The sequence below is a fragment of the Oryza brachyantha genome, chromosome 9, assembly GCF_000231095.2.
Source record: "Oryza brachyantha chromosome 9, ObraRS2, whole genome shotgun sequence".
Taxonomy (NCBI): Eukaryota; Viridiplantae; Streptophyta; class Magnoliopsida; order Poales; family Poaceae; genus Oryza; species Oryza brachyantha.
In genome coordinates this window covers 9,434,444-9,460,335 of record NC_023171.2, presented here as the reverse complement: position 1 = coordinate 9,460,335, position 25,892 = coordinate 9,434,444, and the positions used below count along the sequence as shown (strand labels likewise).

Below are 25,892 nucleotides of genomic sequence, written 5' to 3'. Positions count from 1 at the left end.
ATTATAAAATTATAGCAATAATAAATACGTTTCAACCATCGTTACTCTCCTCTATTAAGGCTTGGTTTGGAAGTATTTTATTCAGTAGAAACATGAAAAGTGGACGAGTATAAATGCAGATCTGAACTTTTTTAAGAATGGCCCAATCTTTCAGCGCTACGTATTAAACTGAACCCGTCACTTGTGATGCTATAATACTAAAATTGAGATTTTGTAGGTGCTACATAACCAATTTTGCCAAAAATAATCTATAATAAAAAAACTTCAAAATCAACTTTAAATTTAAATTTTAAGCTTATATAAGTAAAAAGTTTTGGACTCTTCATTATCTTTAACCAACGTTCATCCGACCTCATCACGTACGAATACGATTGCCTCACAAACGGGTACCAAATTTCAAAACTTCCCAAAAGATCGCGTGTGCGCAGCGCCGCCAGCCCGCCCCACAACTCGCCCAAATCACCGGCAACTTCTCGCCGTCTCGCCCAAATCATAAACGAAGCCGCTACCTCCGTTGGACTCGCCAATGGAGTTCCCCCGCCGTGTCCAGTCGACCCAGCTGCCCGACGGCGGCGACGACGACGGCCGCCGCTTCCCGGACTCCACGCCGCCCAACGGTAATGGCTCTACCCTCGCCGTTTCCCCCTGTCTCTCCAGGCGAAAAAAAAGAGACCTATTTTCTTGTGTCGCAGGTTCAATCTTTTGTCTTTGTACTCTATGATCATAGGGCAAAGGATGATGTGATGATAGATTTAAAGGTTTTGATGTTGCAGTAAAAAATATCTTTTTTTAGTTCTGATTATTTGATTTGATGATGATCTGGCCATTCGCAAGCACGCGAACCTAGCCCGGCTCCGGCGCAGGGGGACGCCTTGGCGGCGGCGCTGGCGAGACGGAGGGAGGAGCTGCTGTGGGAGCTCCACAAGATGAAGATCCGCCGGGAGATGCTCCGGTGCGAGCTGGTCGAGACGGAGCGCGCCATGGCGTCGCGCTTCGCCGCGGCCCGCCACCAGGCTGGGCCGGCAACGCCGCCGCTGCCCTGGCCGCGGGGCGACTTGCTCGCCGCGGCGCCGGAGTACGCGTGGCGTGGCGCGCCATGGGAGGGGGGGCAGTCGCACGCCCCCGCGGCGGGCTCTGGTGACCAGGAGTCCCCGTGCTGGCGCCGGAGCCCCTCGGCGGTGAGGATCCCGGTCTACCCGCACGTGGAGCGCTCTCCGTCGCCGCCGATGCCGCAGGGACGGCCGGCCTACGACGGCGACCGGCAGGAACGCGGCGGGCCATCTGGCTCACCGGCGGTGGCTCCTAACGTGGAGCAGTCCACACCATTGCCGACCAGAAAGGGGCGGCCTACGGCAGTGCCAGTGGAGGAGGCCATTGCTGATGTAGGCCAGGCATTGCTCGGCCAAGGGGTGACTCCAGGGGGGAGAGCTCTCGTTGGTCAGGTGAGCGAAGAAGGTGAGATCGCTGTCGACGGCCATGGCATGGAGCTTTTGGGCGAGAGTACTGCAAGCAAGGCCATTGGACCGACGAAGCCCGTGGTGTCCATCACCGGAGACCAGAACGATGAACGTGTTCAAGATAAGGAGTCCATCACCGGACGCCAGACCGATGAACGCGTTCAGGATATTCCAGCATTGGACGAGCAGAAGCGAGTAGTGTTCAATGATGAGGTCATTCACTTCGGTTACCATTCTTCCCCAGTTTGGCTGCATTTTGATATTTACCTATATCAAGATTGTTGGATTAAGACCCTGTTTGTTTCCAGAGACTTTTTTTAAATTCCTATCACACCGAATATTTGATACTAATTAGAAGTATTAAATATAGACTATTAATAAAATCCATCCCATACTCTGGACTATTTTGGAGACGAATCTATTGAGTTTAATTAGTCAATTACTATGAATATGATGGTACAGTAAATATTTGCTAATCGTGGATTAATTAGGCTTAAAAAATTTGTCTAGTGAAATAGCCTTTATTTATACAATTAGTTTTGATATCAGTCTATATTTAATACTTCTAATTAAGTCCAAACATTTGATGTGACGAGAACTTAAAATAATTCCATTAATCCAAACAGCCACTAAGTTTGCATGTGTCCATAGTCCATATTTCCTTACAATGCCACACTAGTACACAAGATACATTTCTTTTTTATTGATCTCTCACCATCAGGGTAGCTTGTTCTTTTCACATTCACAAGATCTTAAGCACTTAGGAATCAAAATGCCATTTATTTAGGACTCCAGCACAATATCAAGAATAAGCAGCCAGCATTAATGCTTTCTGATTGGGAATTGTGCATTAATCCTTTCTGATTAGGGGTTGTGGGTGGAGAACTAGACTCCATCAATTTAGTTGCTTTAGTAGTGACTAGTGAGGTTTAAAGTGGTATATAACTCACTGGGTGAACTAAATCAGTTTTCATATTGTTTGCCTTTACGGGCAGATCGATGTAAGCAACCGGGCAAGGGGAATTGTAAGGCCTAGAACAAAATGTCTAGCGATATAAAACCAGCAAGTTTATCTTAACCCTTATCATTAGTGTTGCAGAACAAGGGTTTATACTATTTGGATATTAACTTAGTTGAACTGTACCATTACCATTGTTTACACATATTTGCTTATTTAACCTACTTATTTGAGGTGTATTACTGTGCTGATTCTTCAGAATAAACTTGCTCTGCAACAGCTAACAATATCCTCCGGCGTGAAGAGGCAGCTGACTGCAGGAACCTCACCGGCAAAGAAGCCGAGGTCCCAGGAGATGATCAATTGCTCCCTCTGCAATGTCAGCGTGACCTCTCCCCAGGAGCTGGTTAAGCACCGGGCATCCCTCCTGCACCGCTCCAACCTCGCGCCATTGCAATCGGGGAACAAGGCCACGGCGGCGACGGCGATGGCGATGAACACTGAAGCCGCACAGCACGCAGAGAAGAAGGCGGCCGAGAAGTCAGAGCTATCTGAATGGAGCGGCGGCAGTGCCTACCACCAGCAGCAGCAGCACTCGCACCTCGGTGGCAGGAAGCACCGGGAGAAGCCGCGCGCCGGAGGAGGAGGAGATGGAGATGGTGGCGGCAGCACTGGCACCTCTGATCGCACGGGCGCGTCTGACCCGGGCAGGAAGACGGTGAGCCATGGTTGCCTCTACTTCTGCGACATCTGCAGCGTGCGGTGCTCCAGCGTTAAGATGATGGAATCGCATCTCGCCGGGAGGAGGCACCGGGAACGGCAGAACTCCATGTTCATGTAATGATGTGAATCTTCGTTCAAAACTTCAAATTGTTATATGTGGCGCAGTTGTGTGCTACTATTCTGCACGCTCGTACCTACAGTTGGTCTTGCTTGCGGCTGAAGAGCCGAATTATATTTTTGTCTCAAGAAAGATTTATGCTGCGGCATGTATTTTTCGCTCGAATAGTTCTATGAAGTTCTATTTTTCCGCCTATTAGTCATTTTTATTGGATAATAATTTAAAGACATGCATGCAAGTCAAAATATCATACACGTGCTTCCCTCAACCTCTTGCATACATGATGCATTGCTTATGTGTTTGATAGAAAAATAAAAAAAATCAAATGTTTAATCAATAGCAAAAGTGTTTTTTTTTCTTTCTTCGCGCAGACCTTTTCTTTCTTTGTGCGTACTTTTTCTTTCCTGCGCCCTTCCTCCGTCCCCTCCATCCTTTGGCTGCCTCCACTAATGCCCAGCCTCTGTATTGCTCGCCTGCCTCGCTGTACGTGCAGCCTCCTTCCACTCCCTCGCTCACCGCCTTCGCCGTGCACATCCACCGTCCATGGACTGCCTCTACTCGCGCACCGAGGGGGTGGGCTCTGTCCAGGGTGGCCCTTCTATTTTTGTAGCGCGGGCAGCTGATCCGGGAGGAGCTGCTCGAGAGTGTCTTTGGCAAGCCGGGCCTATACGTGTTGTTCTCGCTTAAATTGACCGACCCAGCGTGCCCAAAGGCGGTGCGATTGCGAAGAGGTGACGCGTCCGTTGCGATGCACGCGAGCAAGGTGGTGCGTGTGTCTACCGCAGGCGAGACGGCGGGTAATGCGAACACACATAGGAGAAAAAAAAAATCTTGAACCAACTACCGGTCCAACCACTGCCTACCTTGCAAACTAATTAATTTTGGAAATCTAAATATAAAAGCACTTTGGAGCTGGCGAAGGTTTATAGGGGTAATTATTTTGGGGCAGCTCCTAATAAAACAATTTTGAGAATTGATTTGTAACAATCTCTTGAATGTACTCTAAGAATGTGAGAATGACATTTCTAAGAGCAGGTACAATAGCAGGCTATAAGCCAACTATAAGTATATTTTAAAGATATAAGAGGGTCAGCTGCAGCATATGCTTCCAGATACGGCGTGTGTATGACATGTGAAGCCATATATTAATGTTTTATAGGTAATTATTATATAAATTGACTATTAGATTAACTATAGAATAATTAGAGCTAGCAGTTGGCTATACTATTGAACTTGCTCTAAACCCACAGCGCATTTTATGGATCTTTTCGCTATTCACATAAGCGCCAAATTTAGTTTTTCGTTCAATGAATAATATTCAATAGCAGCTCGCCCCCAAATTTTTATTTACACTGCCCCCATTTAAAGTTTGACCGACGCCTAGTTACCATAGGATTTTGCAATTCCATGGCTTCTCAATTACGTGCAGATGAAAGCATGCTGGCCAATGAGGCCATGAGCAGTTCGATGATTTCCCATGCCTAGAAGTTTTCAAGCGTCATGCGAACATAGTTGATGTGTGAGAACTGAGAACAAAAAAATGCAGCCGTTTTAATCTCCGTAATAATTAACATCCATGGCTTTCACATAGAAAAGCTCTTCTTCCCAACGTTAACATCCAGCCGGTTTTCCTACAAAGGCTTTGCTCCAACGATTTTGCTTCTCATTTGGTCCTCAGATCCACCAATGGAGCTCCCCAGCCGGGGCACCGCCGACGCTCCGCCGCCGCACGGTATGCATACATCGAAGCTCACTGCTCTCTCTCTCTCACACACACGCACTATCTCCATGTTTGGTTTATTCGTTGGAACTTATAGGACAGAGCTCGATCCGGTGGTGGAAAGGATGATCATGATCCCTTTCGTGTGCTTCTAACTCAGTTGACAGATTCATGGCGCGCGAACTTATAGGAGACCCGATGGCGGTGGTGAGGGACGCGCTGCTGTCGCAGCTCCAGCACGACCGTCTCCGGCAGGAGGTCATCGTCGCCGAGCTCGCCAAGATAGAGCTTGCCATGGCTCTGCGCGATGCCTCGCCGTCGCCGTCGCCGCCGTCGCATGGCGCCGCCGCCAATGAGGTAACAAACAAAAATATGTATCAGCATACTTCTTCGACTCAACCCTTTCTTGGTCTCTCATATCTATGTCCCAAACATTTTTTTGTCGCCACAAAGCAAGTTTTTCCAAGACAGCAACATGCTTTATCACTCTATGCACTAGCTAGCTAGTTTACTTGTATCTTTTCTCAGAATTTTCATTCGCTGATGTTAACTGAACCTGCATATTGAACAGACTATACAGCCCAAGAAACCGTCGTCTTCAGAGGAATCTGAAGCGGCGGTTCAGAAGCCAATGCAACCCTCGGCATGGATCTGCAACGTGTGCGAGGTGCGAGCAACCAGCGAGCGCAACCTGCGGGATCACCATGGCGGGAAGAAGCACAAGTCGAAGGTGGCAGCTTTAGTGAAGTCGAGAACCAAAGCCATGGCCAGACAGAAGGCGAAAACGACGGCGAAACCTTCTCCTGCAGCAGCTGGGGCAGAAAATCCATAGGAACAGCAGATGGAGCTGCAGCATCTGCCAGGTGAATTGTAACGGTGAATGGCATTTTGATACCCATCTGAAGGGCAAGAGGCACCAAGCAAACACTCAGGCCCTGCTGGAACAAAGCAAGAAGAATTCACATGGGACTAAGGTGCAACCGAGCATTGTGGTGAGTGCAAGTTCAGAGACGATGGATGAACAGAAGGCACTGTATTTCTGCAAGGTTTGCAGTTTGAAGTGCACCAGCGAGAGGATGCTCTCCGACCATCTTCGAGGGAAGAAACACCTGAAACAGGAGGAGCTGATGGCGTTCTGCGAGGTTTGCAATTTGCAGTGCAGCAGTGGGAAAGTTCTTGCAGATCATCGCTATGGGAAGAAGCACCGGGCAAAGCTCAATGAAATGAAATGACGATATTTGTCTGGATTTGGGAGGTTTTCAAGCAAGAGGCTGGCATTATTGGCCAACGATCATTTGAATTACGCGATGGCGTTGTATGAATTTGAATCTGTTGTTCCTCATGTCAATCGTTGATTTCGGAGGTTATAAATGTGCCTTTGCTATAATTCAGGTTGCTTTATATTCATAATTCACTCGTACAAATAATTTGGGGGCACTTCGGGATGATAGTCTGTCAATATCAAGAGCACATTTCACAATAATGCGCATGGAACCAGTTGGCTTCAGGCCTTCACTGACCGTGCACAATTTCGCCTGCACAAGTGCAGACTCAATGGGTACCATATTTTTATTTCTGTTTATATTTATAAGTTAATTTTTTTAACTTTTAACTTTGAGTTAATTTGGGTTTTTATTACAGTTTATTTTCAGCATTTGTTTTTGATTACTAAGAGCACTTCTATAAAAAATTTTATTCATAAATTATTTTTAATTTATAAATATCTTGTTTCTCTTTTTCTTTGAAAAAGCGAAAAGATGACCCTGCATTTTGCATGTGATGATGTGAAGATTCGTTGAATGCTGTAGGTGACACGGTTTGTTTCACTTCCATCCGCACACAAATACACAAGTTGTTGTGTCTACTGCTGCATTGTTTTGGAGACCGTAGCTAGCTGATCTTGTCCGTTCACTTCAAATCGGACGTCTAAGAATACCAGGAAGTCACCCCTACTGTTTACAACTCACTTTATTCAACTGAAGTCGGAGGATCCTAATCCCTTGGAATTGGTTTTGACAAAATGCCACTCGCAATTGTACACTTCAAAATATCATTCCTTACATTTGCCTGTTTATTTTCTGCCATTTTGAGGGCGACATTGCGTTGAGGTATGGGCCGGCGAGTCTATTCTTTTGTGCTAAATGGTTAAATGGCTAAATAGCAAAATGATTTTGCAATAATTATTTAAATGTACAAAATGACTGAGTTAACTATTCTAAAGTTAAAAAATGGATTTAACATAGTATCATAAGATAATTATATATTTATTCTTTTTTACAAAAATCACATCGTTTATGATTCGGGTAAAATACCGCTGAATGGAATAATTACATTCCTAGAAAAAGAAGTGGGCTTACTGTGATGATGTGAGGGAAAATAGATGAGGTGAGAGAGAGAAAAAAGTTCCAAAAAGTTATCTATCACAACATCTAAAAATATAGAAACTCTAAATATGAATGTCATCTTTCCTCTCTCCATATCTCTATCTCAACATCCAATCATAACAGTAGGCAGCAATAACAACATGTTATTAAAAGATGGTAACAAAATATTAATAATATATATATAGATGGTGTAATATCGATATTTTGTTAAAGTGATAACTAATAAATAGGTTATCCTTTTTTCTTTTGATTTTTTACCGGGGGGAGAGTTTCCCCACCTGTATTCAAATTTACATAACGAGAGTGCGAGTACAAAGGAAGGTTACACTGCCGTATTAGCTACAGCAAGGTTAAGGACAGATTTCCAGAGATCGGTTAAATAGGTTATCCAAATGGTAATATACTCTTACAAAAATTTAGATAAGCTATAAAAATGCTCTTACATCCGCGGATTAAATCATGCCACCAGCGGTTCGATGATTTCCCATGCGAGATAGTACTCCACACCACACGTATCAGAGGTACTTTGACCGACGCTACGAGTAACAATGAAGCCAGCCGTAATCTCCTCTTGAATGCACTCGCTTTCCCGGCCAGGCCCGATTGCCCGACGAACTTGAATTAAACGTGAGCATTTTCACGTTCATGAGAGGGTTCGTTCCTGCCTTTTTTTTTTGTTTTTTCCTTTGCCACTAAGTTTCCCTGTGAACATACTACCGCCATGTTTGCGTGAGAACTGAGAAATGAGAATAAAGCCGCCATTTTTAAATCACCATCACCATTATTGGTTGGTTCCGCGGTTCAATTAGGTTATTCCCAACCCAATGACTATAATGGTGTTCATAATATTAATTAAATTATCATCTAAGATAAAAGATGATATGATAAGTGAATAAATGAAGAAAGAGAATAAAATCATGTCTTGCATGGGACATGGTTTCTACGCAACATTCAAGATATCATGTGAGATAAATAGCATTAAATTGAAATATGGAATAGGGATGTTTGCATTGGAACAGTTGTATCTAGTATTAGTTCTTAATGATGTGAAGTTTATGAAAACTACATCTAGTATTATGGGTTGAGAATGTTCTTAGCGTCCGGCGCTTTATAAAAGCCGCCTCCTGTTGTTTTGCTTTTGCACTCTTGCTTTTCATTCCTATGCTAGCTCGCTTTCTCCGGTGCACTGCTCGTCTCCTTCTCTGATAGATCGACCGATGGAGCTCTCCGGCCGTGGCCCCGCCGGCGGCAGCCGCTTCGCCGGCAACCCTCCGCCGCACGGTATGCATCGAAACCTCTCCTCTCCACCCTCTCTCTTCGTGTCCCGTTGGTCCAGACGGTCGGATGCAAAGGCGATTCGTTTCTTGTGCTTTGATGCCAAGATTCCGACCCTGCATTCATGACGGATGAAAATCTACATTGCACTAGATAAAAGAAAAATGTAAATGTTACTAGTATTACGTAGCACAAATCTGCTTGTGTGATGTGAAAGATAAAATCTGATTAGAAGATTACTTTGAAACTGTTTGTTCATCTTGCATCGGCAATTGACAGCGATTGATTAGGCCTTGCTAGTTCTTAATTAGCTTAGTTTTAGGTGTGGATTTGTGGATGCCTGCAGATGCAGGAGACCCGATGGCGGTGGTGAGGGACGCGCTGCTGTCGCAACTCCAGCACGACCGTCTCCGGCAGGAGGTCATCGTCGCCGAGCTCGCCAAGATAGAGCGCGCCATGGCTCTGCGCAATGCCTCGCCGTCGCCGTCGCCGACGCCCCGGTACGGCGCTGCCGCTGCTGCAGCCACTGAGGTCAGAAACATACGTATCTTTATGTTTTCTTGAGCTAACATACGGATCAGTCTATACTTCGTTGTTTTTCTTAACATTAATGCAGTGTTCTCCCAAACTCGTGCATATGCGTATGGTATTAGTGCGATCTTCATATATTGCTAATGCTAGTTTACTTACATTTTGTCTCGCAATTTCTTTTGCTAATGCTCTGCTGAAACTGAACAATTTTGTCTCACAAACAGACTGTACCAAACAAAAAGCCGTCGGCTTCAGAGAAGCCTGAACCGGCAGTTCAGAAGCCAACGCCAGCATCGGCATGGAGCTGCAACGTGTGCCACGTTCGAACAAGCAGCGAGCGCAACCTGCGGGATCATTGCGGAGGGCAGAAGCACCAGGCGAAGGTGGCAGAGCTGGAGAAGAGAGCCAAGGCCATGGCCGGTCAGAAGGCGAAACCGACGGCGAGATGGAGCTGCAGCATCTGCCAGGTCAGCTGCACCGGCGAGTGGGACTTCGACGTGCATCTCAAGGGCCAGAGGCACCAAGCAAGCACGCAGGCCCTGCTGGAACAAAGCAAGAAGAATCCAGGGAGTTCAGAGAAGAAGACGACGACGACGACGACGACGGCGCCATGGATCTGCAGCGTCTGCCAGGCTCTCTGCACCTGCGAATCAGACTTGCACAACCATCTCAAGGGCAAGAGGCACCAGCTGAAAGTCGAGGCCTTGCGCGAAGCAGCTGCCAAACAAGAGAGCAGCGATCCTCCCAAGCTCGCCAAACAAGAGAGCAGCGATCCTCCCAAGCTGCCAAATAAGCAACGCTCTGAATGGTTCTGCAGTGTGTGCCAGGCCAGATGCAACTCTGCGTCTCAGCTCGAGGATCACTGCAGGAGCACGAGACATCAGCAGAAGGCAGAGTCCTCAGATGGCTCTACTAGCTTCACGAGTGCAAGCTCGGAGAAGACGCATGAACAGTCGAAGGCGCTGTATTTTTGCGAGGTCTGCAGCGTGAGGTGCACCAGCGAGAGGATGGTCTCGGACCATCTCGGAGGGAAGAGACACGCGAAGCAGGAGGAGTCGCTGGCGTTCTGCGAGGCCTGCAAACTGCAGTGCAACAGCGAGAAGATGCTGGCCCATCACCGTGCCGGGAGGAAGCACCAGGCGAAGCTCGAGGAAATGCTTCGGGGAAAAGCTTGATGCAATGGAATGAAAATTGTGTTTCTTGACCACCGAGCTTTTCATTTATGCGATGGCGTTGTATGAAACTGAATCATATTATCAAGTTAATTTGGGAACTTAAACTTTTTGTTTTATATATTTTTGTATATTACAGTACAGAAATAAGGGGCTCTTCAGGATGCTGAACAACTTGCTCAGCGACATGTTTGCAATGGAGAGCCTATGCGTTGCTTTCTGTTCAATTATTTCATACATGAACGGTAATAACAAAAGCATTGAACTAATCATTTAAACAAAACATGATGTTCCCAAAAGGACACAAAAAACACAATCTGAGTGACAAACACAGTCAAAGCGAGGCAATTCAAAATTTCATCGTATCACAATGTCAGATCGAGCTTGCCTCGAGGCATGTAAAACCAAATGATACACCAAGTTATGTAACAGGGGTATTACCTGAAGAATGAGTATCCTTAACAATTGTTTCTATACAAAGCAACTGCAAAATGTTTCAGAAAAATCTAGGAAAGTGCGGTTAATCATCTGAGAAGGATGTAATTTCATAGACACATCTACGGAAGGGACTAGACCTTCACCACTACCCGGTCTTGCCACGCAACACTCCTCTTATCATCGCTTGCCGGCGAGTTCCCTGTATCCCTACAGGCTGATAGGTTGACATCAGCTGCCACAATATCATCATCTAATCCAGCCTGGGCAGGCCTTTTAAGTTCCAAATGGTTGTGGTGCGGGAGGAAATCAGCAAGCTCATCATTCTGCAGGCATAGGAAAGCAATGTAAGATGTCAGAAATACGCCGAGTTCCTTAGATATCCATAACCTTCCAATACACATAGTTACATACCATTGCAGAATCTTGATTTAGGTCTAAATTTGTTCTTTTACTGGTAGATGGAAATTCAGTGGTTCCTCCATAATGTGCTGAAGCATCATTGCTTCCAACATGATATGGAACTCGCGGGGTTTTCTTCTCCTTCAGCCGGTAATGTGCTTTCTGTAAACCATCATCCTTCATAAAAGAATCGTACTTCTTTCGCAAGAACCTTATTAAAAAAAAAGTGCTCACGGTTAATTAGATGAAACCGGATAAAAGGGCCAATACTACTGTTTACAATGAAATTTGCACAGCGTGCTTTCATTAACGACAAGTAGATGGCAACATGGAGAGTCAAGAAAGAATCAGAAGTGCTCTCATACTTGACTTCAGCAAGCAGGCCAAGGTTTCGCTGCCTCATGCTCTCTAGCCGCCGCCTCTTCATCTCAGTGTCCTGCATCGAAACCGCTATCAGATTCAGTCTAAGAAGTATCTTCATGAATATGTAATTAGCCATTGCTGCAACCATAACCAATTCTGAACAACCCTAATTACTACCAACATCAACTACGCAATCAATTCGTCGACTCCGGAGTTTACAATCAACTGAATCAAGTGGAGCACTAGAGATACTACAGTATCCTGGGCGGGAAGATAGAAAAATAGGAGATTCATCGGCTAAAGAGCAAGAGGAAACATAGGAGCAAACCCCTTCACCTTGAGCAAATCGTGATAGTCCCGCCGGAGCGCGTCGAACCTGCCCCTCGCGGCCTCATCCCTCTCTACCACCGACGGCGCAGGCGGCTGAGGCCTCTTCTTGCCCTTCCTCCTCACGAGCCGCACCTCCCCGTCGCCGTCCATCGGAGGAGGAGCACCGGCGGCGGCGGCGAGACCAACAACCAAGATTCACCAGGGACGAGAGGGGGCGCCGTGAGGAGGGGGGGGGCGAGATCCAGACGGGGGAGAGGAGGAAGACCGAGGGGTAGTCAGGGCGGGTTGAGGCGAGGCAAGCGCGGAGGGTTGGGGGATTTCGGGGAGGGGGGAGGGGAGACGATGACAGCGAGGAGAGGAGAGGAGGGGAGGGGACGCCTTCCTTCCTTCCTCGCCAACCCATATCCGTCTAATCCGATACGGGTCGCGGCCGCATCGTCTCCGCCTCGGACGAGGCGACGCAGGCGGGCGAGAGCGCCGCTTCTTTTTCCGCCATAGATTGGTTGGTGTCCGTCGACGACGCGGTTGGTTGATTGCCTCCTGTGCTGCGTGTGCTTTGTGGTCTCATGGAGCTGAGTTGAGCTGGGTCATGAGTCATGAGCCATGACCGATGACGATTGGCTGGGTGCTTGGGCCACATGGAGGCCAGCTTTGGCATTCTACTTTGTTTTTTATTATACGACTGTAAATTTAAGTGTTATTTAGATTTTAGCAACCAAAAGCTCCTTCAAATAGCACATTTGTCACGTTTCTCTTCCTCCTTTTATACCATCCATGGTTTTGGCTTTTTGGCCTTTTTTTTCTAACTTCAACTAATTTAGTTTCACCTTTTTTTCCTTCCATTCTTATAAAAAAGAAAAATGTGATTAACTTCCCATTATTTTTAACATTGTAGCTTTTTAAAAACGAATTTCTTAAATAGACAGTTGAACATCTTATTTCAGGAATGGATCCTTTTTCTCGCACCCAGGTCCAACGTCTTGATGCCATGGTAAAAAAATTGGACAGGACTGGCGGTTGAACCAAAAAACCAAAACCGGTAAACTTGGTGACTCGGTTCTGCTCAAAGACTACCAGTGCAATTGAACCGGTAAAAAAAACCGGTGAACTGGCCATTTTTGGTGAATCGACGGTTTTTCATTGAATTGGATGGATTTTTATAATCAGACTGATTTTTAATTTATCCTATGGCAATATTGCATTATAAATTTATTAGAGCAACTCCAACAGCTCCCCGTCCTAACTTACCATCTCTGTTTTTTTGGCAAATCGTAAAAAAATTGCCTCCAACAGTTTGCCATTCCGGTTCCTAAATTTTAGCAAGTTGTCATATCCTCTCGTTTATGCACATATATGGAAATCCGAATTTCACTTGGCATCCAGAAAGTACGACGTTGGGTTTTTCTCACGTCTCCACCCAGAAAATTCACGTGCTTCGTTCTTCTTTCCTGTGTGTCGTCCCATCGCCGTCCCTACGCCGCACGGCTGCCGAGGCGCCGCCGTCCAGCGTTCCGTCGTCGCCGCCCGGCATCCCGCGGCCGCCGGGTTCCGTTTTCGCTGCCGCCGGCTGCTGCGTCCCCGCGGCAGCTCGCCCACCGGCCACACCGCCGCTCGTGCCCCCGCGGCTCCTGCTGCGCCCCCGGCCGTGCCTCGTCGGCGGCGCCAGCTACCCGCTCATGGACTGGGTCCTAGTCTGGTGGTCCCCTGCACGCACCAGAACCTGACGTGGACGCATCACGCCTTCAACAAGAAGGTGGACGAGCTCCGGCGATCGCCGTGGACGCGTTCGCGCGTCTCAAGGCGCGGTGGGCATGCCTCCAGAAGTGCACGGAGGTGAAGCTCCAGGACCTCCCCGTCGTGCTGGGCGCCTGCTGCATCCTGCACAACATCTGCGAGACATGCGACGAGGTGCTCGACCCGGAGCTCCGGTACGAGCTTGTCGACGACGAGACCTCGCCGGAGATACCCATCCGCTCCGAGGCCGCCAAGCGCTCCAGGGACAACATCGCACACAACCTCCTCCACCGCGGCCTCGCCAGCACCACCTTCTTATGACGATCCATCGATCGATCGGTCACACCGCCGCTGCTTCTTGATTGGTTTCGCATTATCATTCCCCCCCCCCCTTGGTACAAAATTCGTATTTGGGCAGGTTTTGTTTTCAAAATCAAGATAAGATATATACAGTTCAATTTACAACAAGGACATAGAAAAATAGACAAGATTGAATTCAAGAAATACTTACAACATCTGCATTGTTATCGTGCTATGTGAGAATGTCTGCAGCTCTATGCTTTGTCGTGAGAATGTCTGCAACTCTTCAATTCTTCGTATGGTGTTACGGAGTACTACTGTTAAACCAATTTGCTAATGTAAACTAAGCTAATGGCACAGGATGGCGCGGCGGCAGCGCGGCGCGGTGTCACGCCCGGAGTTTTATCCCAAGCCTAAAATCGTAAAAGAAATTCGTAAGCAACAATTGGCTTAATTAACTCAGGAAGAATCCCTCTAAAAGGAATTAATTCAATTAAATCGAGGCTCGCAAATCGACTAACTGGATTTAAATTTAAATTGCAGAAGTATAAAATTTGGCCAAACAAATTAATTTAAAACTCGGCAAAAGTGGGGTTTTCCTTTTTCCCTCCTTTTTCCTCTCTTTTTCCCTTCCTTCTCAAATTGGGCCGAAGTCCAATTTTCCTCCCTCTTTCTTTTTCCTTTTTCTTTTTCTTTTTCTCCTTCCCGGGCCGGCCCAGCCGAGCCGGCCCACTTCCTCTCGGCCGGCCCAGCCGACCGGCTCCGGCCTCCTCCGCCCGCGCGCGCCCCGCCTGGGCCGCTGCTCCGGCCCAACTCGCCGCGCCCGCGCCCGCGAGTCCGCGCCGCCTCCCTCCTCCCCTCGCGCCCCTGACAGGTGGGGCCCACCTGTCAGCGACCAGGTTTCGCCAGCGCCCCCGCCTCCACGCCGCGCCGCGCCGGCCGAGTCCGCCTCCGCCCCGACACCTCCGGACGCCGCGCCGCTCCGCAACCGCCGCCGCCGAGTTCGCCGCGTCGTCGACTCAGTCTCCACCGGCCGCTCCGCCCTAGCCGGCGCCGCCACCTATAAAATCCTCGCGCCGCCGCCCCGCCGCCACTTTCCCCCTCTCCGCCGAAGCTTCCCTCCGTCGCCGTCAGCCGCCGATCTCCCCGTCGGCCATCGGACGTCGCCGCCCACCCGCGTCACCACCTCCGCCTCGGCTTCGCCGACCTTCCGCCGGCCTTCGTCGCCACCGGTGGTCGCCGAGCTTCGTCACCGCCCCTTCGTCCCTCCCGCCGCCGTGCCCCGTCGTCTCGACGCCGTTGGCCGGTCTCGCCACCGAACGTCGCAAGCCGTCGCTCGTCCGCGTCTCCACCTCCGCCTCTTCCTCGCCGACGTGCTGTCGCCTTCCGTCGCCGCTGGTGAGCTCTCCTCTCCTCTCTCCCTCTTTCTTCCCTCTTCATCGCCGCTGCAGACCTCCCCGTGCCGTCGGCAAGCGCCAGGAGCCACGCACCGCCGCCGCTGGGTCGCCGCCCGACGTCGTCGCCGTCACGCCGTCGTTTTGCTGCCCCCGCTTTCCCGCACCGCCGCCCTGCTGCATCCCCCCTGCTCTTCCTCCGTGCGCGCGCCGCCCGGCCGACGCCGCCGTCGCCGCGATGCGCCGTCACCGCCTCCCCACCATACGCGCGGTAGCCGCCACCTCAAAATTCCCCTCTCCCTCGCGCCGCCGACGCTGCTCCGCCGCCGAGTCTGCCGCGCCACCGTCGCCCAGCGCCGATCGATCTCGTCGCATCGGCCGTCGTCGCCGCGCCACCCCGGTGAGCCCGCTCTCCTCCCTTCCTCTGTTTCTTCGTGCCACCGCGAGTGCGCCCCGCCGCTCGCCGTCGGCCAACGTCCTCCGCCGCCACCCGATCCCACCGACTCGTCGTCGCCGTTCTCATCGCCGGTGAGCCACCGCCATTCTTTTCCCCTCTTTCTCCCCCTGCGGGCACCACTGCCAAGCTGACGCAGCCGCCACGCGCGTGCGCGCTCTTGTTGTTGTCGTAGTCCCTTCGCCGTCACTACCTTCTCCGTCGCCACCGTCCGTCCCGGTGTCGTCTCCCTTGCCTTACCATCGCCGACGCGACCCCGCCGTTGCCAGGGTGCACCCGCGTTCGCCGTGTCGTCGCTGTTTCCGCCCCGCGCCGTCGGCCGATGTCCTCCCCTCCGCGCCGCCCATCGGTCGTCGCCCTCCGTGCGCCGCCGCCCGTCGGTCGCCGCCCACCGTGCGCCACCGTCGCCATCTAGTCGCTGCCACAGGGGCCCGTTGCCGCCGACGCCGGCTGCCGCCCACCGCCGCCCACTCCCCGCGCCGTCGGCCGAGCTCTCCACCCCTCTCCTCTGCTCTGCCTCCCCTCTGGTTGGCAGGGCCCACTAACCAGCCACCACCTCTCTCTGCCATGTGGGGCCCGCTCCATCAGCTCCCTCCATCTCTCCCTTTCTCTCTCCCCCTGGGCCCCCTTGTCAGCCCCTCTCCTCCTCTTGTCTCACTATCCAGTGGGACCCGGATGTCAGCACTCCCTTCCTCTCTCCTCGCTGACGTTAGCAGCCCCATTAATTGCGCAATAATTGATTTAGGATTTTTCTGTTTAGCTAAAAAACCCAGAAAACTTCTAAAATTCATAAGTAATTCATCTAGTCTCCGTTTAGGTCCATTCAAGTTTCATTAAATCCAGAAAAATGCCAAGAATCCATTAAAAATAGTTTCTTTCCCTGTTTCAGTAGTTTTATAGCCTGTTTTGTTGGTTTTGCCTTGTTTGTCGTAGGTTTTGACCCCGTCGCAGCGCCGTTCGTTCTCGAAGTCGTCGCCGAAGTTCCTGGTGGGTCTAAGCAAGGCAAGTGGCACCCTTCTTTGATCATATTGAACCTATGATTATAAAGTCCCCCCCTTTTACATTCAAACATGCATTGCTTTATGCAAATCTATTTATTGTATTTATCTATTGGGTATTTACCAATATATCCGTTGATTCCCATTTATTATTGTCATCCCAGGGTTAATTTGACTAGAATTAGGGTTAGTCAATGCTTAGCCATGCTTAGTTCAACTAGCTCAACAATTCTTATTTATTGATTAAACTTTAATAGACCTTTAATAGTTGCTACCATTATTCATTTCCCGTTGAGGATTAATACAACTAAAATATTGCTTATGGTGGGCTGTGGGTGCATGGTTTTGAGAGTCGTGCCCATGGCAATTAAGGACCGGTTCTCAGGAAACCCTGAAGGTCTTACACGTACTAACCACAAGCCAGAATGGGCAACGGTGAGACTCGTAATCTAGCTTGTCCCTATTCGACGTACCCAGGCAAGGGTAGGCGTGATGGAGTATGGACGGGCAATCGTGATGTAACGAAAGCTTCTCCTGCTTCCGGATCTACCAAGGCACAAGAGGGGACTGCCCGACTTGGTGTAAAGGAGGGGGTGAAACCTGAAGTGTGGTGCGATTGTCTAGGGAGGGTTAGGTGAAAGGTCTTATCATGGTTTCCGTACTGAGGTATCGTGGTGATACGTTGGGGCATGGTAACATGCTTGGCAGCCATGTCTTGTGGGTAAAGTTGTACACCTCTGTAGAGTAAAACTATTCGAATAGCCGTGCCCGCGGTTATTGGGCGAACCGACAGACTCATTGGGATTAGTTGAACCCCTTTAATAATTTCATTAATCTTGGAACTGGTTTGACCCTGCGCAATGTGGTGTAACGTTGGCAGTGGTTTGGGTCTGTCGCAACGTGGTTTAACGTTGGACAGAGGGTTGACCCTGTCGCTACGTGGTGTAACGTTCGACAGCGGTTTGGGCCTGTTGCAACGTGGTGTAACGTTGGACAGTGGATGATTATTTTAAATGTTTACTTTACTTTTATTTTAGTCTATTCTATTTACTGTTTTGCTAAATTACTGCAGCTTTTGTGCAAGTTAATCTTAGCCTATCCTTGATACCCTGTTGCATTCATTATTCTCCTCTCTTGGGTGTTACTTGTTGAGTATGGTGGTTTGTACTCAGCCTTGCTTAATTTTTCCCCCACCAGAGCAAGTGCCAGAGCCTGTGTCAGAAGAAGGTTGTTCCGAAGATTGAAGTAAGGTTCAGTTCGCCGTCGAGAGTGCCTGTGGTGTGGAGCCGTCATCGACAGCTGAAGCTGAAGATTAGATGGTTTAGTTTGTTTTCCTTTTCCGCTGCATTTCGATAGATAATTGTTTTTATTTGTTTTTTAAGACGTGGAACTGTGTATTAATTTGTCATAGTGTGTACTCGGGCTGATGTCTGGACCGAGATTTAATACATGCTATTGTTCAGAAATTTGGTGTAAATTTCTGGGCGTGACACGCGGCAAGGGCGGCCACGAGTAGAGCAGGCGGCGCGGCGTGGGCCACGGGCGGCGCGAGCGGTGGCACGGCACGGGCGGCCACGGGCAGCACGGGGAAGGGCGTGGGGGGCGTGGCCGCGTGGGCGCGTGAGCAGGGACCCGAGCGGCGGCGCGGCGCGGCGCTAGAGGGTGGCACGGCACGACTGCTTCGGCTTGGGCGACGAGAGCGACAACAAAGACAGCAACATGCGATCTCCTCACGTCAGCTACCAACTGTTTTGATGACTAAATCTGTTTTTGGCAAGTAGAATTTGGATAACTGTTGGAGATAAAATAAATTTTCATTTGTCATATTGTTTACAAAGTTGCTAAAACAGCAGATTTAGGAAACAGAATTTGGGTAACTGTTGGAGTTGCTCTTAGGTTACCATACTATAATTATTTTTTGATGCTATAGCCATATAACAATAGATATATTGGTTTATTTATACATATTTTATCTATTTATGATGGTTGTATATCAAAAATAATATAAACTTAGTATAATATTAATAAATAAAAACTAGCGATTTGACCGATGAACTGACAGCCAGAGCGAGTCAACCTCCAGTCCGGTTTTCTGTACTATGCTCGACGCCAACAACGCTGGCGTAGACACCTTCACCCCCCATGGCCGCTAACATGGGCCTTGTTTGTGGTGGTTTCAATAGATGCGGCTTCACATAAAATCTCCAAAAGTTATAATTTATCCCAAACAATATCTAGCTTTTGAGAATCTACTATTGCAAAATCCAAAAGTAAAATGGACTATAAACCAGAAGCTAGAAAACTCGGTTTTCAAGATTTTGAGAAAGTTGTCTTCTCAACAATTGTTTCTTATAATCATAAGTTCCCCTAAACATGGCCATAAAGAGAGTCAACACCAAATAGATTGGTGTTGATGATCTATTTATAAATAATTTAGTTTACAAATAGGTTATCGATGCTAAAGACACCAACACCGAGGACCGAACGACTGATTTGTAAAATTAGTTATTTAGTTTTGCCACTTTTGAGGTCCTATTTATAAAATAAGTTGTTTACAAATAGGTCATTGGTGTTTGTCTCTTTGGTGCTAACTCCCTCCTCGCCACCGGTCCCTTTGGCTCAAGAACTTGGACTAAGGGCACTCCTAATGCTAGAAACTACCATGATTTCTATACTCTAGAACATCGTGTCAAGAAATCAAACATAGTAAATACTTTGGGCGCTGCAAGAGCCGGTCTGATCTAATCTCTACTTCTTCCCGAACTGCTAAACATAGTAAATCTTTTGGACGCGTTTTTTCTTAAAAAGTTTATACGAAAGTTGCTTGAAAGTTTCATATTAATCTTTTTTAAGTTTACAATAGCTAATACTTAATTAATCATATACTAATGATATTTCTCATTTTACGTGCACCATTAATTCCAACCCCAACCCATCCTCGCTAACGCACCCTTTGAACCGAAGACATCTACAATAGCCAACCCAAAGGAACCCTAAATACTTCTTTTTTTTTTCCTACGGATACCATCCATCCCGAATGAACCATATACTTGCAGTTTACGGCCAAAGACAGTACCTTGCTATCCCCTGATCAAGCAAGTGTTGTTTGCCCAAAACTCAAGCTACTAGTAACGAAAATTCTTCTCCTTATAGGAATAATCATGTCGATATCGCTTTTCCTGTGGTTCTCTGTTCTGTTTGTGGTCTTAGATTGTGAATTTGTCTGGTTACAAACTCTTCTTTCCCCCCCTTAAAATTCAAAGGAAGGTGACTTTCCACTTGTCTAGCTAAAAAGTTTCCTTGAACATTTGCGAAGTTTGTCATGGATGTATATGTAACAGTTTTTGCTGCTTGAGACGTGTTGTTGTGGATCACACCGTTAGGGTGTGTTTGGAGTTCGGTATTGAACCAAAGAAGATGTTCAGTTTAGTGCCCTCACTCTCTGTTTTTCATTCGTTTGGTATGGTATATCCGTATGTGGAAGTTGTTGTCATTTGCATTGCTTCTGTGTAACCAGCACTCTAATCCTGTCATGATTGAATGACATCACACATTCAATCTTCTGTTCTCCAGGTATGTTATAGCAATCTCCTTCCTTCAATATGCTAAAACAGTTTGAGCTTGTAAATCCATGGACTGCCAAAAAAATTCTGGTTCAAAAAGAATCAAACATAATCAAAATTACTTTCATATCTGGGAAAATCCAGCATGTATAGTTTTACTGCAATCACTTGTTGTTATAAGCCATTGATTTTTTAAAGCAATTTTACCGTACTTGAGAAAATATCAGGAGGTACCACCGTTTTCTACGTAAAATTTGATACCTTCTAGTATCCCAAATTTTACGTAGAAAACAGTGGTACCTCATAATACCTTCTCAAGGATGAAAAAAAATGCTCGATGTTTTATAAGTGGTATTGTCATACTAGGGTCCTGTAAAAACACAATATTGATGATTACCGCACTGTGCACCTGTAGCTAGCAAACTGAAATAAGCCATACTGCCATATTGCATCTGATTATTGGGGGATCACCGATCACAAATTTTTATCCACCGTTGTCTAGCAATAAAATGACATGCTCCCAACTGCTGAATTTGAGTGGGTTGATTTTGGAAATACTCTAGTTACATGAAAACTTCAAATGGCGCATTATTCATAGGAACCTAACTTTTGCCTGCGTCTTTGATCTGTAATCCTGAATTAGAGTGCCTTGTGTTCCTGCTTGGACCACTACCGCGTTTGGTCGTTATTTTTTCTCCATTTCAACCTGTTCATGATGCTGCTTAACCAATCCAAACCATCATAGTCAATTAAACTCCTACAACAAAGTTCTCCCGATGATTTAAGCATTGAAGAATAAGCTTTTGTGGCCGGCACCGTTGCCTAGGAATTCAGGGAAACGTCCTTTCTTACACGCTGCATTGTCGTGTGGATTGTTGTGACGGATTAGCCCATACATTAGGGCTGCTCAATGTTAATTACATTTGGCTAAGTAAAAATTATCGAGAGATTAGCAATATGACTACTACTACACAATGTTAATTACATTGGCTAAGTAAAGTTAGTAAGGAATCTGGTTGTGTTCTTTAGAAGATTGTTGACGAAAGATTATTTGATTTTGTGATAGCTATTTAATGATATGAATGATATAATTAACTACTACAAAACTGAAAATATTTCAAAAATAATGAATTTCTCTATCGAAACTTTTTTAAAAAAATATCCTATTTAACCGTTCAGCAAACGTGCGTGCAAAAGCCGAGGTAAAATGTGAGGAAAATCTGATTTTGTGGCCTGATACCGAGTTTTCATGGAAGAGCACAGTGGAAAGGCGATGGAAAGGGACGTGAAGCGAGCATAAAAAATGAAGTTTTCTCCTCGTCGAGGCGGCTTTCAGAAGTGACCACAGGCTGTGCAATCTTCTCGTTATAAAAAGGGTTTCTCAGACGCGGCGGCGTGGGAGGAGGTGGCAGAGGAAGGAGTTCTCAGCCATAGCCGGCATGGGCTCGCGTGAGGTCGCCGGCGGCAACGGCTCCGTCGACCACCTCCATGGCGTCCTCGAGCTGACGGTGTTCGAGGCCGACGACCTCCACAACGCCATCCATGGCCGGATCATGAAGGTGCTGTGACATCGACGCTCATAAGCTCTTCTTATTCTTTTTTTTGTGCCATTCTTTTGGCTTAGTTTAGTGGTGCTTGCTTTGCTCTCATGGTTGCTTCTTGCTTGTGAGCTAATGGATTGGCCGTCAAGGATGCCCTTCTCCCTTTTGCAGTTGGAGATCACCTACTCCACTACCACTAACTGTTTGTTTGGTCGATCTGTTTGTCCCAATGCTGCAACTTCTCTAGAAGATACAAAATCCTTATAATCCTCTTGTCGACATCTGCAATGACAGACAAACAAACAATTAAAACAACTGGTATGAACTCATGCAAAAAGTCGTTTTAGTAGCCAAACGCGGGGAACTCTTTCTAACGAGTGATATCCGCTCGTTTCTGAATGGTCATAAACAATTTTAAATTATTTAGTAGTATAGATTAATATGTAATATATCACTGTATAAATATACACATAAAAAATCACATTTGACTCCTAAAAGTTACAAAAATAAATAGACAATACTTTAATGTCTATAGTAAAAAGAAATTAATTTATTCTTTTATTACAATTTATAAAAGTCAAATTTGAATCTATTTATAAAGTAATATATCATATATTAACATATATTATTATTTTTAAAAGATTTTTATAACTATTTATATGGCATGAAAAAATCGAGGGATATTATCTCTGAGATTAGAATCCATTTCGCTGAACATCTCTAGTATTACAGTGACAGATCGAATAGGAGTGAAATGTTTGCGAATGGTTTTGTGTATACTGATGGAGCGATGGTGGTGCGACGTGGTTCGCCGGCGAACAGGCGACGGAGAACTTGGAGGAGTCCCTGGGCGTGCATTGGCTGGGGCACAGGATCTACGTCGACGTCGATGTCGGCGCGGCGAGGGTGGCGCGCACCCGCGAGGTGGAGTTCCACCCGACCAACCCCGTCTGGAACCAGTCGTTCCGCCTGCACTGCGCCTACCCCGCCGCGCCGGTGGCGTTCACCGTCAAGAGCCAGCACCTCGTCGGCGCCGGCGTCCTCGGCGCCGCGCACGTGCCCGCCGCGCGCGTGGCCGCGGGCGACCCCGTGGAGGGCTGGCTCAACCTCCGCGGCGGCGAGCACCGCAGCCACGGGACGCACACCCCGAAGCTCCGCGTCCGGCTGCGGTTCTTGGACGTGGAGGCCGACCCGGGCTGGGACGCTGGCGTTCGTCTCCCCGGGTTCGCCGGCGTCAGGCCGGCGTATTTTCCGGAGAGGAGCAACTGCCGCGTCACGCTGTACCAGAACTCGCACCTGTCCGGCGAGTTCGACCCGGGGGTCCGCCTCGCCGGCGGGCGGCGGTACCGGCCGGCGCGCCTCTGGGAGGACCTGTACGTCGCCATCCGCGACGCGCGGCGGTTCGTTTACGTCGCCGGGTGGTCGGTGAACACGGCGATCACGCTCGTCCGCGACGCGGCCCGGATGATCCCCGGCGCCGAGGGCATTACTCTCGGCGAGCTGCTGAGGCGGAAGGCCGACGAGGGGGTGGCCGTGCTGGTGATGCCGTGGCAGGACAAGACGTCCGTCTCCTTCCTCGGCAACGACGGCCTCATGAAGACGCACGACGAGGAGACGCGGCGGTTCTTCGAGGGCACGGGCGTGCGGTGCTTCCTCTGCCCGCGCAACGCCGACGCGTCGCTCACCATGGTGCAGCACGTCGAGGTCACCGCGGAGTTCACGCACCACCAGAAGACGGTCACCCTCGACGCCGCCGCGCCGGGCGACGCGGACGGCCACCGCCGCCAGATCGTCAGCTTCGTGGGCGGGATAGACCTCTGCGACGGCAGGTACGACGACGAGAACCACACGCTGTTCGGGGACCTCGACACGACGTACCGCCATGACTTCTTGCAGAACAACTTCAAGCACGCCGGCCTGCAGCGCGGCGGGCCAAGGGAGCCCTGGCACGACGTCCATTGCAGGCTCGAGGGCCGCGCGGCGTGGGACGTGCTCGCCAACTTCAAGCAGCGGTGGCGGAAGCAGGCGCCGCCGGAGTTGAACGACTGCCTGCTCGAACTTAGCCGGACGGAGTTCCCTGATCCCGGCAGCTTCGCCGACGACGACACGTGGAACGTGCAGGTGTTCCGGTCCATTGACGACGCGTCGGTCGTCGGGTTCCCCTCCGACCCGGCGGCGGCTTCGGCGGTGGGCCTGACGACCGGCAAGGACGTCACGATCGACCGGAGCGTACAGGCCGGCTACCTCGAGGCCATCCGCCGGGCGCGGCGGTTCATCTACATAGAGAACCAGTACTTCCTCGGTGGCTGCGCGTCGTGGGCCGAGGACCGCGACGCCGGCTGCCTCAACCTGGTGCCCGTCGAGATCGCGCTCAAGGTCGCCGCCAAGATCCGGAGCGGCGAGCGGTTCGCCGTGTACGTCGTGACGCCGATGTGGCCGGAGGGCGAGCCGGCCGGCGACTCCGTCCAGGCCATCCTGCGGTGGAACCGCCTGACCGTGGAGATGATGTACGGCATCGTCATGAAGGCCATCGACGACGCCGGGCTGCGCGGCCAGGCGCACCCCTGCGACTTCCTCAACTTCTTCTGCCTCGGCAACCGGGAGGCTCCGCGTCCCGGCGAGTACTCGCCGCCGGAGACGCCGGAGGAGGGCACGGACTACTGGCGCGCGCAGGTGAACCGACGCTTCCCCATCTACGTGCACGCCAAGCTCATGATCGGTACGCGCTCTCTTCAACCTCCGTCACCACCACTTTTTGCCACGCGAGCTCTCACCGTCTTCGATCTCCGCAGTGGACGACGAGTACGTCATGGTCGGCTCGGCGAACCTCAACGAGCGGTCGCTGGCCGGCAACCGGGACAGCGAGATCGCGCAGGGGAGCTACCAGCCGGCGCACCTGAACGGGCCGAGCGGCCGCGCGCGCGGGCTCGTGCACGCCTTCCGGGTGTCCCTGTGGCACGAGCACCTCACGGGCCACGGCTCCGCCGGCGGCGGCGAGGGCGTGTTCCTGGAGCCCGAGAGCGCGGAGTGCGTGCGCGCGGTGCGGCGAGCGGCGGAGTCGCTGTGGGACGCGTACACGCAGGACAGGGCGGAGGACCTGCCGGGGCACCTGCTGCCGTTCCCGATCACCGTGTCGGAGTTCGGCGAGGTGGCCGACCTTCCGGCCGACGGGTGCTTCCCCGACACGACGGCGCCGGTGAAGGGGAGGAGGTCGCTGAAGCTTCCCGCCATTCTGACCACATGACACTGTGTCGTCCACTCGTCCGGGCATGTACAAAAGTTGATGCAACGGTCGTCCCTTCACGAATGCGAACAACTGAACACGTGTGCATGTTGGATCTCGCGATGTCACTATTGGAAAGAGCTACTAGACATTCACCGTGCGTTGGAATCTGATAATTGGATGCCTAAGTCCATCTTTAACTATATGACGCTATTGCCTTTTCGACGTGACATTCCATCGTTTCGTTGTTTGGATCAACAGTACACATGTTGCTATGATTAAATGTAATTACGGGTGACTTATAGTTTTATATATTTATAAAGACGAGAGATCAGCCGTTATGTATAAAAATCAACCGCGCTATATATTTTAAAAGCTGAGAGAATATTACTGTTAAGACTCCGATGGACATAATATCTTCACTTTTTTATTTAACACCGTTGATTTTTTATTGACGTTCGATTATTTGTCTTTTCGAGAACATTTATATAACTATTAATTATTTTATTATAATTTGATTTATTACCAAGACACTTTAATTTTGCATATTTATAAAAAAATTAAATAAGATTAAGGGTAAAATATAGATTTAAAAGTCAATGATGTTAGGTAAAAAACTGAGGGAGTACAAAATAATCAAGTTTATCTCAGAGGAGGATAAATTATTATTTTTTGGCTGCGTTCGGCCCCTATAAGTTAACTTATCCCACTCGTTTTCCGTGCACACGCTTCCCGAACTGCTAAACGCTGTATTTTTGAAAAAAAATTTCTATAGGAAAGTTGTTTTAAAAATTCATATTAATCTATTTTATATTTT

General features: G+C 48.9%; 4 protein-coding genes and 1 pseudogene across 4 annotated transcripts; 4 read left to right on the top strand and 1 right to left on the bottom strand.

Annotated features, from left to right (window-relative positions):
* Positions 1–459: 459 nt before the first annotated feature.
* On the top strand, positions 460–3,444 carry LOC102710329 (translation initiation factor IF-2-like). The gene is made up of 4 exons (XM_040527828.1): positions 460–617; positions 835–1,670; positions 2,696–2,997; positions 3,139–3,444. Exons 1-4 carry the CDS (start codon positions 527–529, stop codon positions 3,254–3,256), a joined length of 1,347 nt encoding a protein of 448 aa, XP_040383762.1. The 5' UTR covers positions 460–526; the 3' UTR covers positions 3,257–3,444.
* Positions 3,445–5,174: 1,730 nt separating this feature from the next.
* On the top strand, positions 5,175–6,208 carry LOC102710050 (annotated as a pseudogene).
* A 2,369-nt stretch (positions 6,209–8,577) lies between these two features.
* Positions 8,578–10,518, top strand: LOC102709768 (UBP1-associated proteins 1C-like). The gene is made up of 3 exons (XM_015841131.2): positions 8,578–8,641; positions 8,982–9,166; positions 9,391–10,518. Exons 1-3 carry the CDS (start codon positions 8,578–8,580, stop codon positions 10,339–10,341), a joined length of 1,200 nt encoding a protein of 399 aa, XP_015696617.2. The 3' UTR covers positions 10,342–10,518.
* Positions 10,519–10,652: 134 nt separating this feature from the next.
* LOC102716526 lies at positions 10,653–12,415 on the bottom strand. The gene is made up of 4 exons (XM_006660571.3): positions 11,875–12,415; positions 11,541–11,611; positions 11,188–11,386; positions 10,653–11,099 (listed from the first exon to the last, which is right to left on the bottom strand). The coding sequence occupies exons 1-4, from the start codon at positions 12,016–12,018 to the stop codon at positions 10,908–10,910; spliced, it is 606 nt and encodes a 201-aa protein (XP_006660634.1). The 5' UTR covers positions 12,019–12,415; the 3' UTR covers positions 10,653–10,907.
* A 9,254-nt stretch (positions 12,416–21,669) lies between these two features.
* On the top strand, positions 21,670–25,278 carry LOC102709488 (phospholipase D alpha 1-like). Its single transcript, XM_040527626.1, has 3 exons — positions 21,670–21,870; positions 22,675–24,571; positions 24,645–25,278. The coding sequence occupies exons 1-3, from the start codon at positions 21,751–21,753 to the stop codon at positions 25,094–25,096; spliced, it is 2,469 nt and encodes an 822-aa protein (XP_040383560.1). The 5' UTR covers positions 21,670–21,750; the 3' UTR covers positions 25,097–25,278.
* The last annotated feature ends 614 nt before the right edge of the window (positions 25,279–25,892 follow it).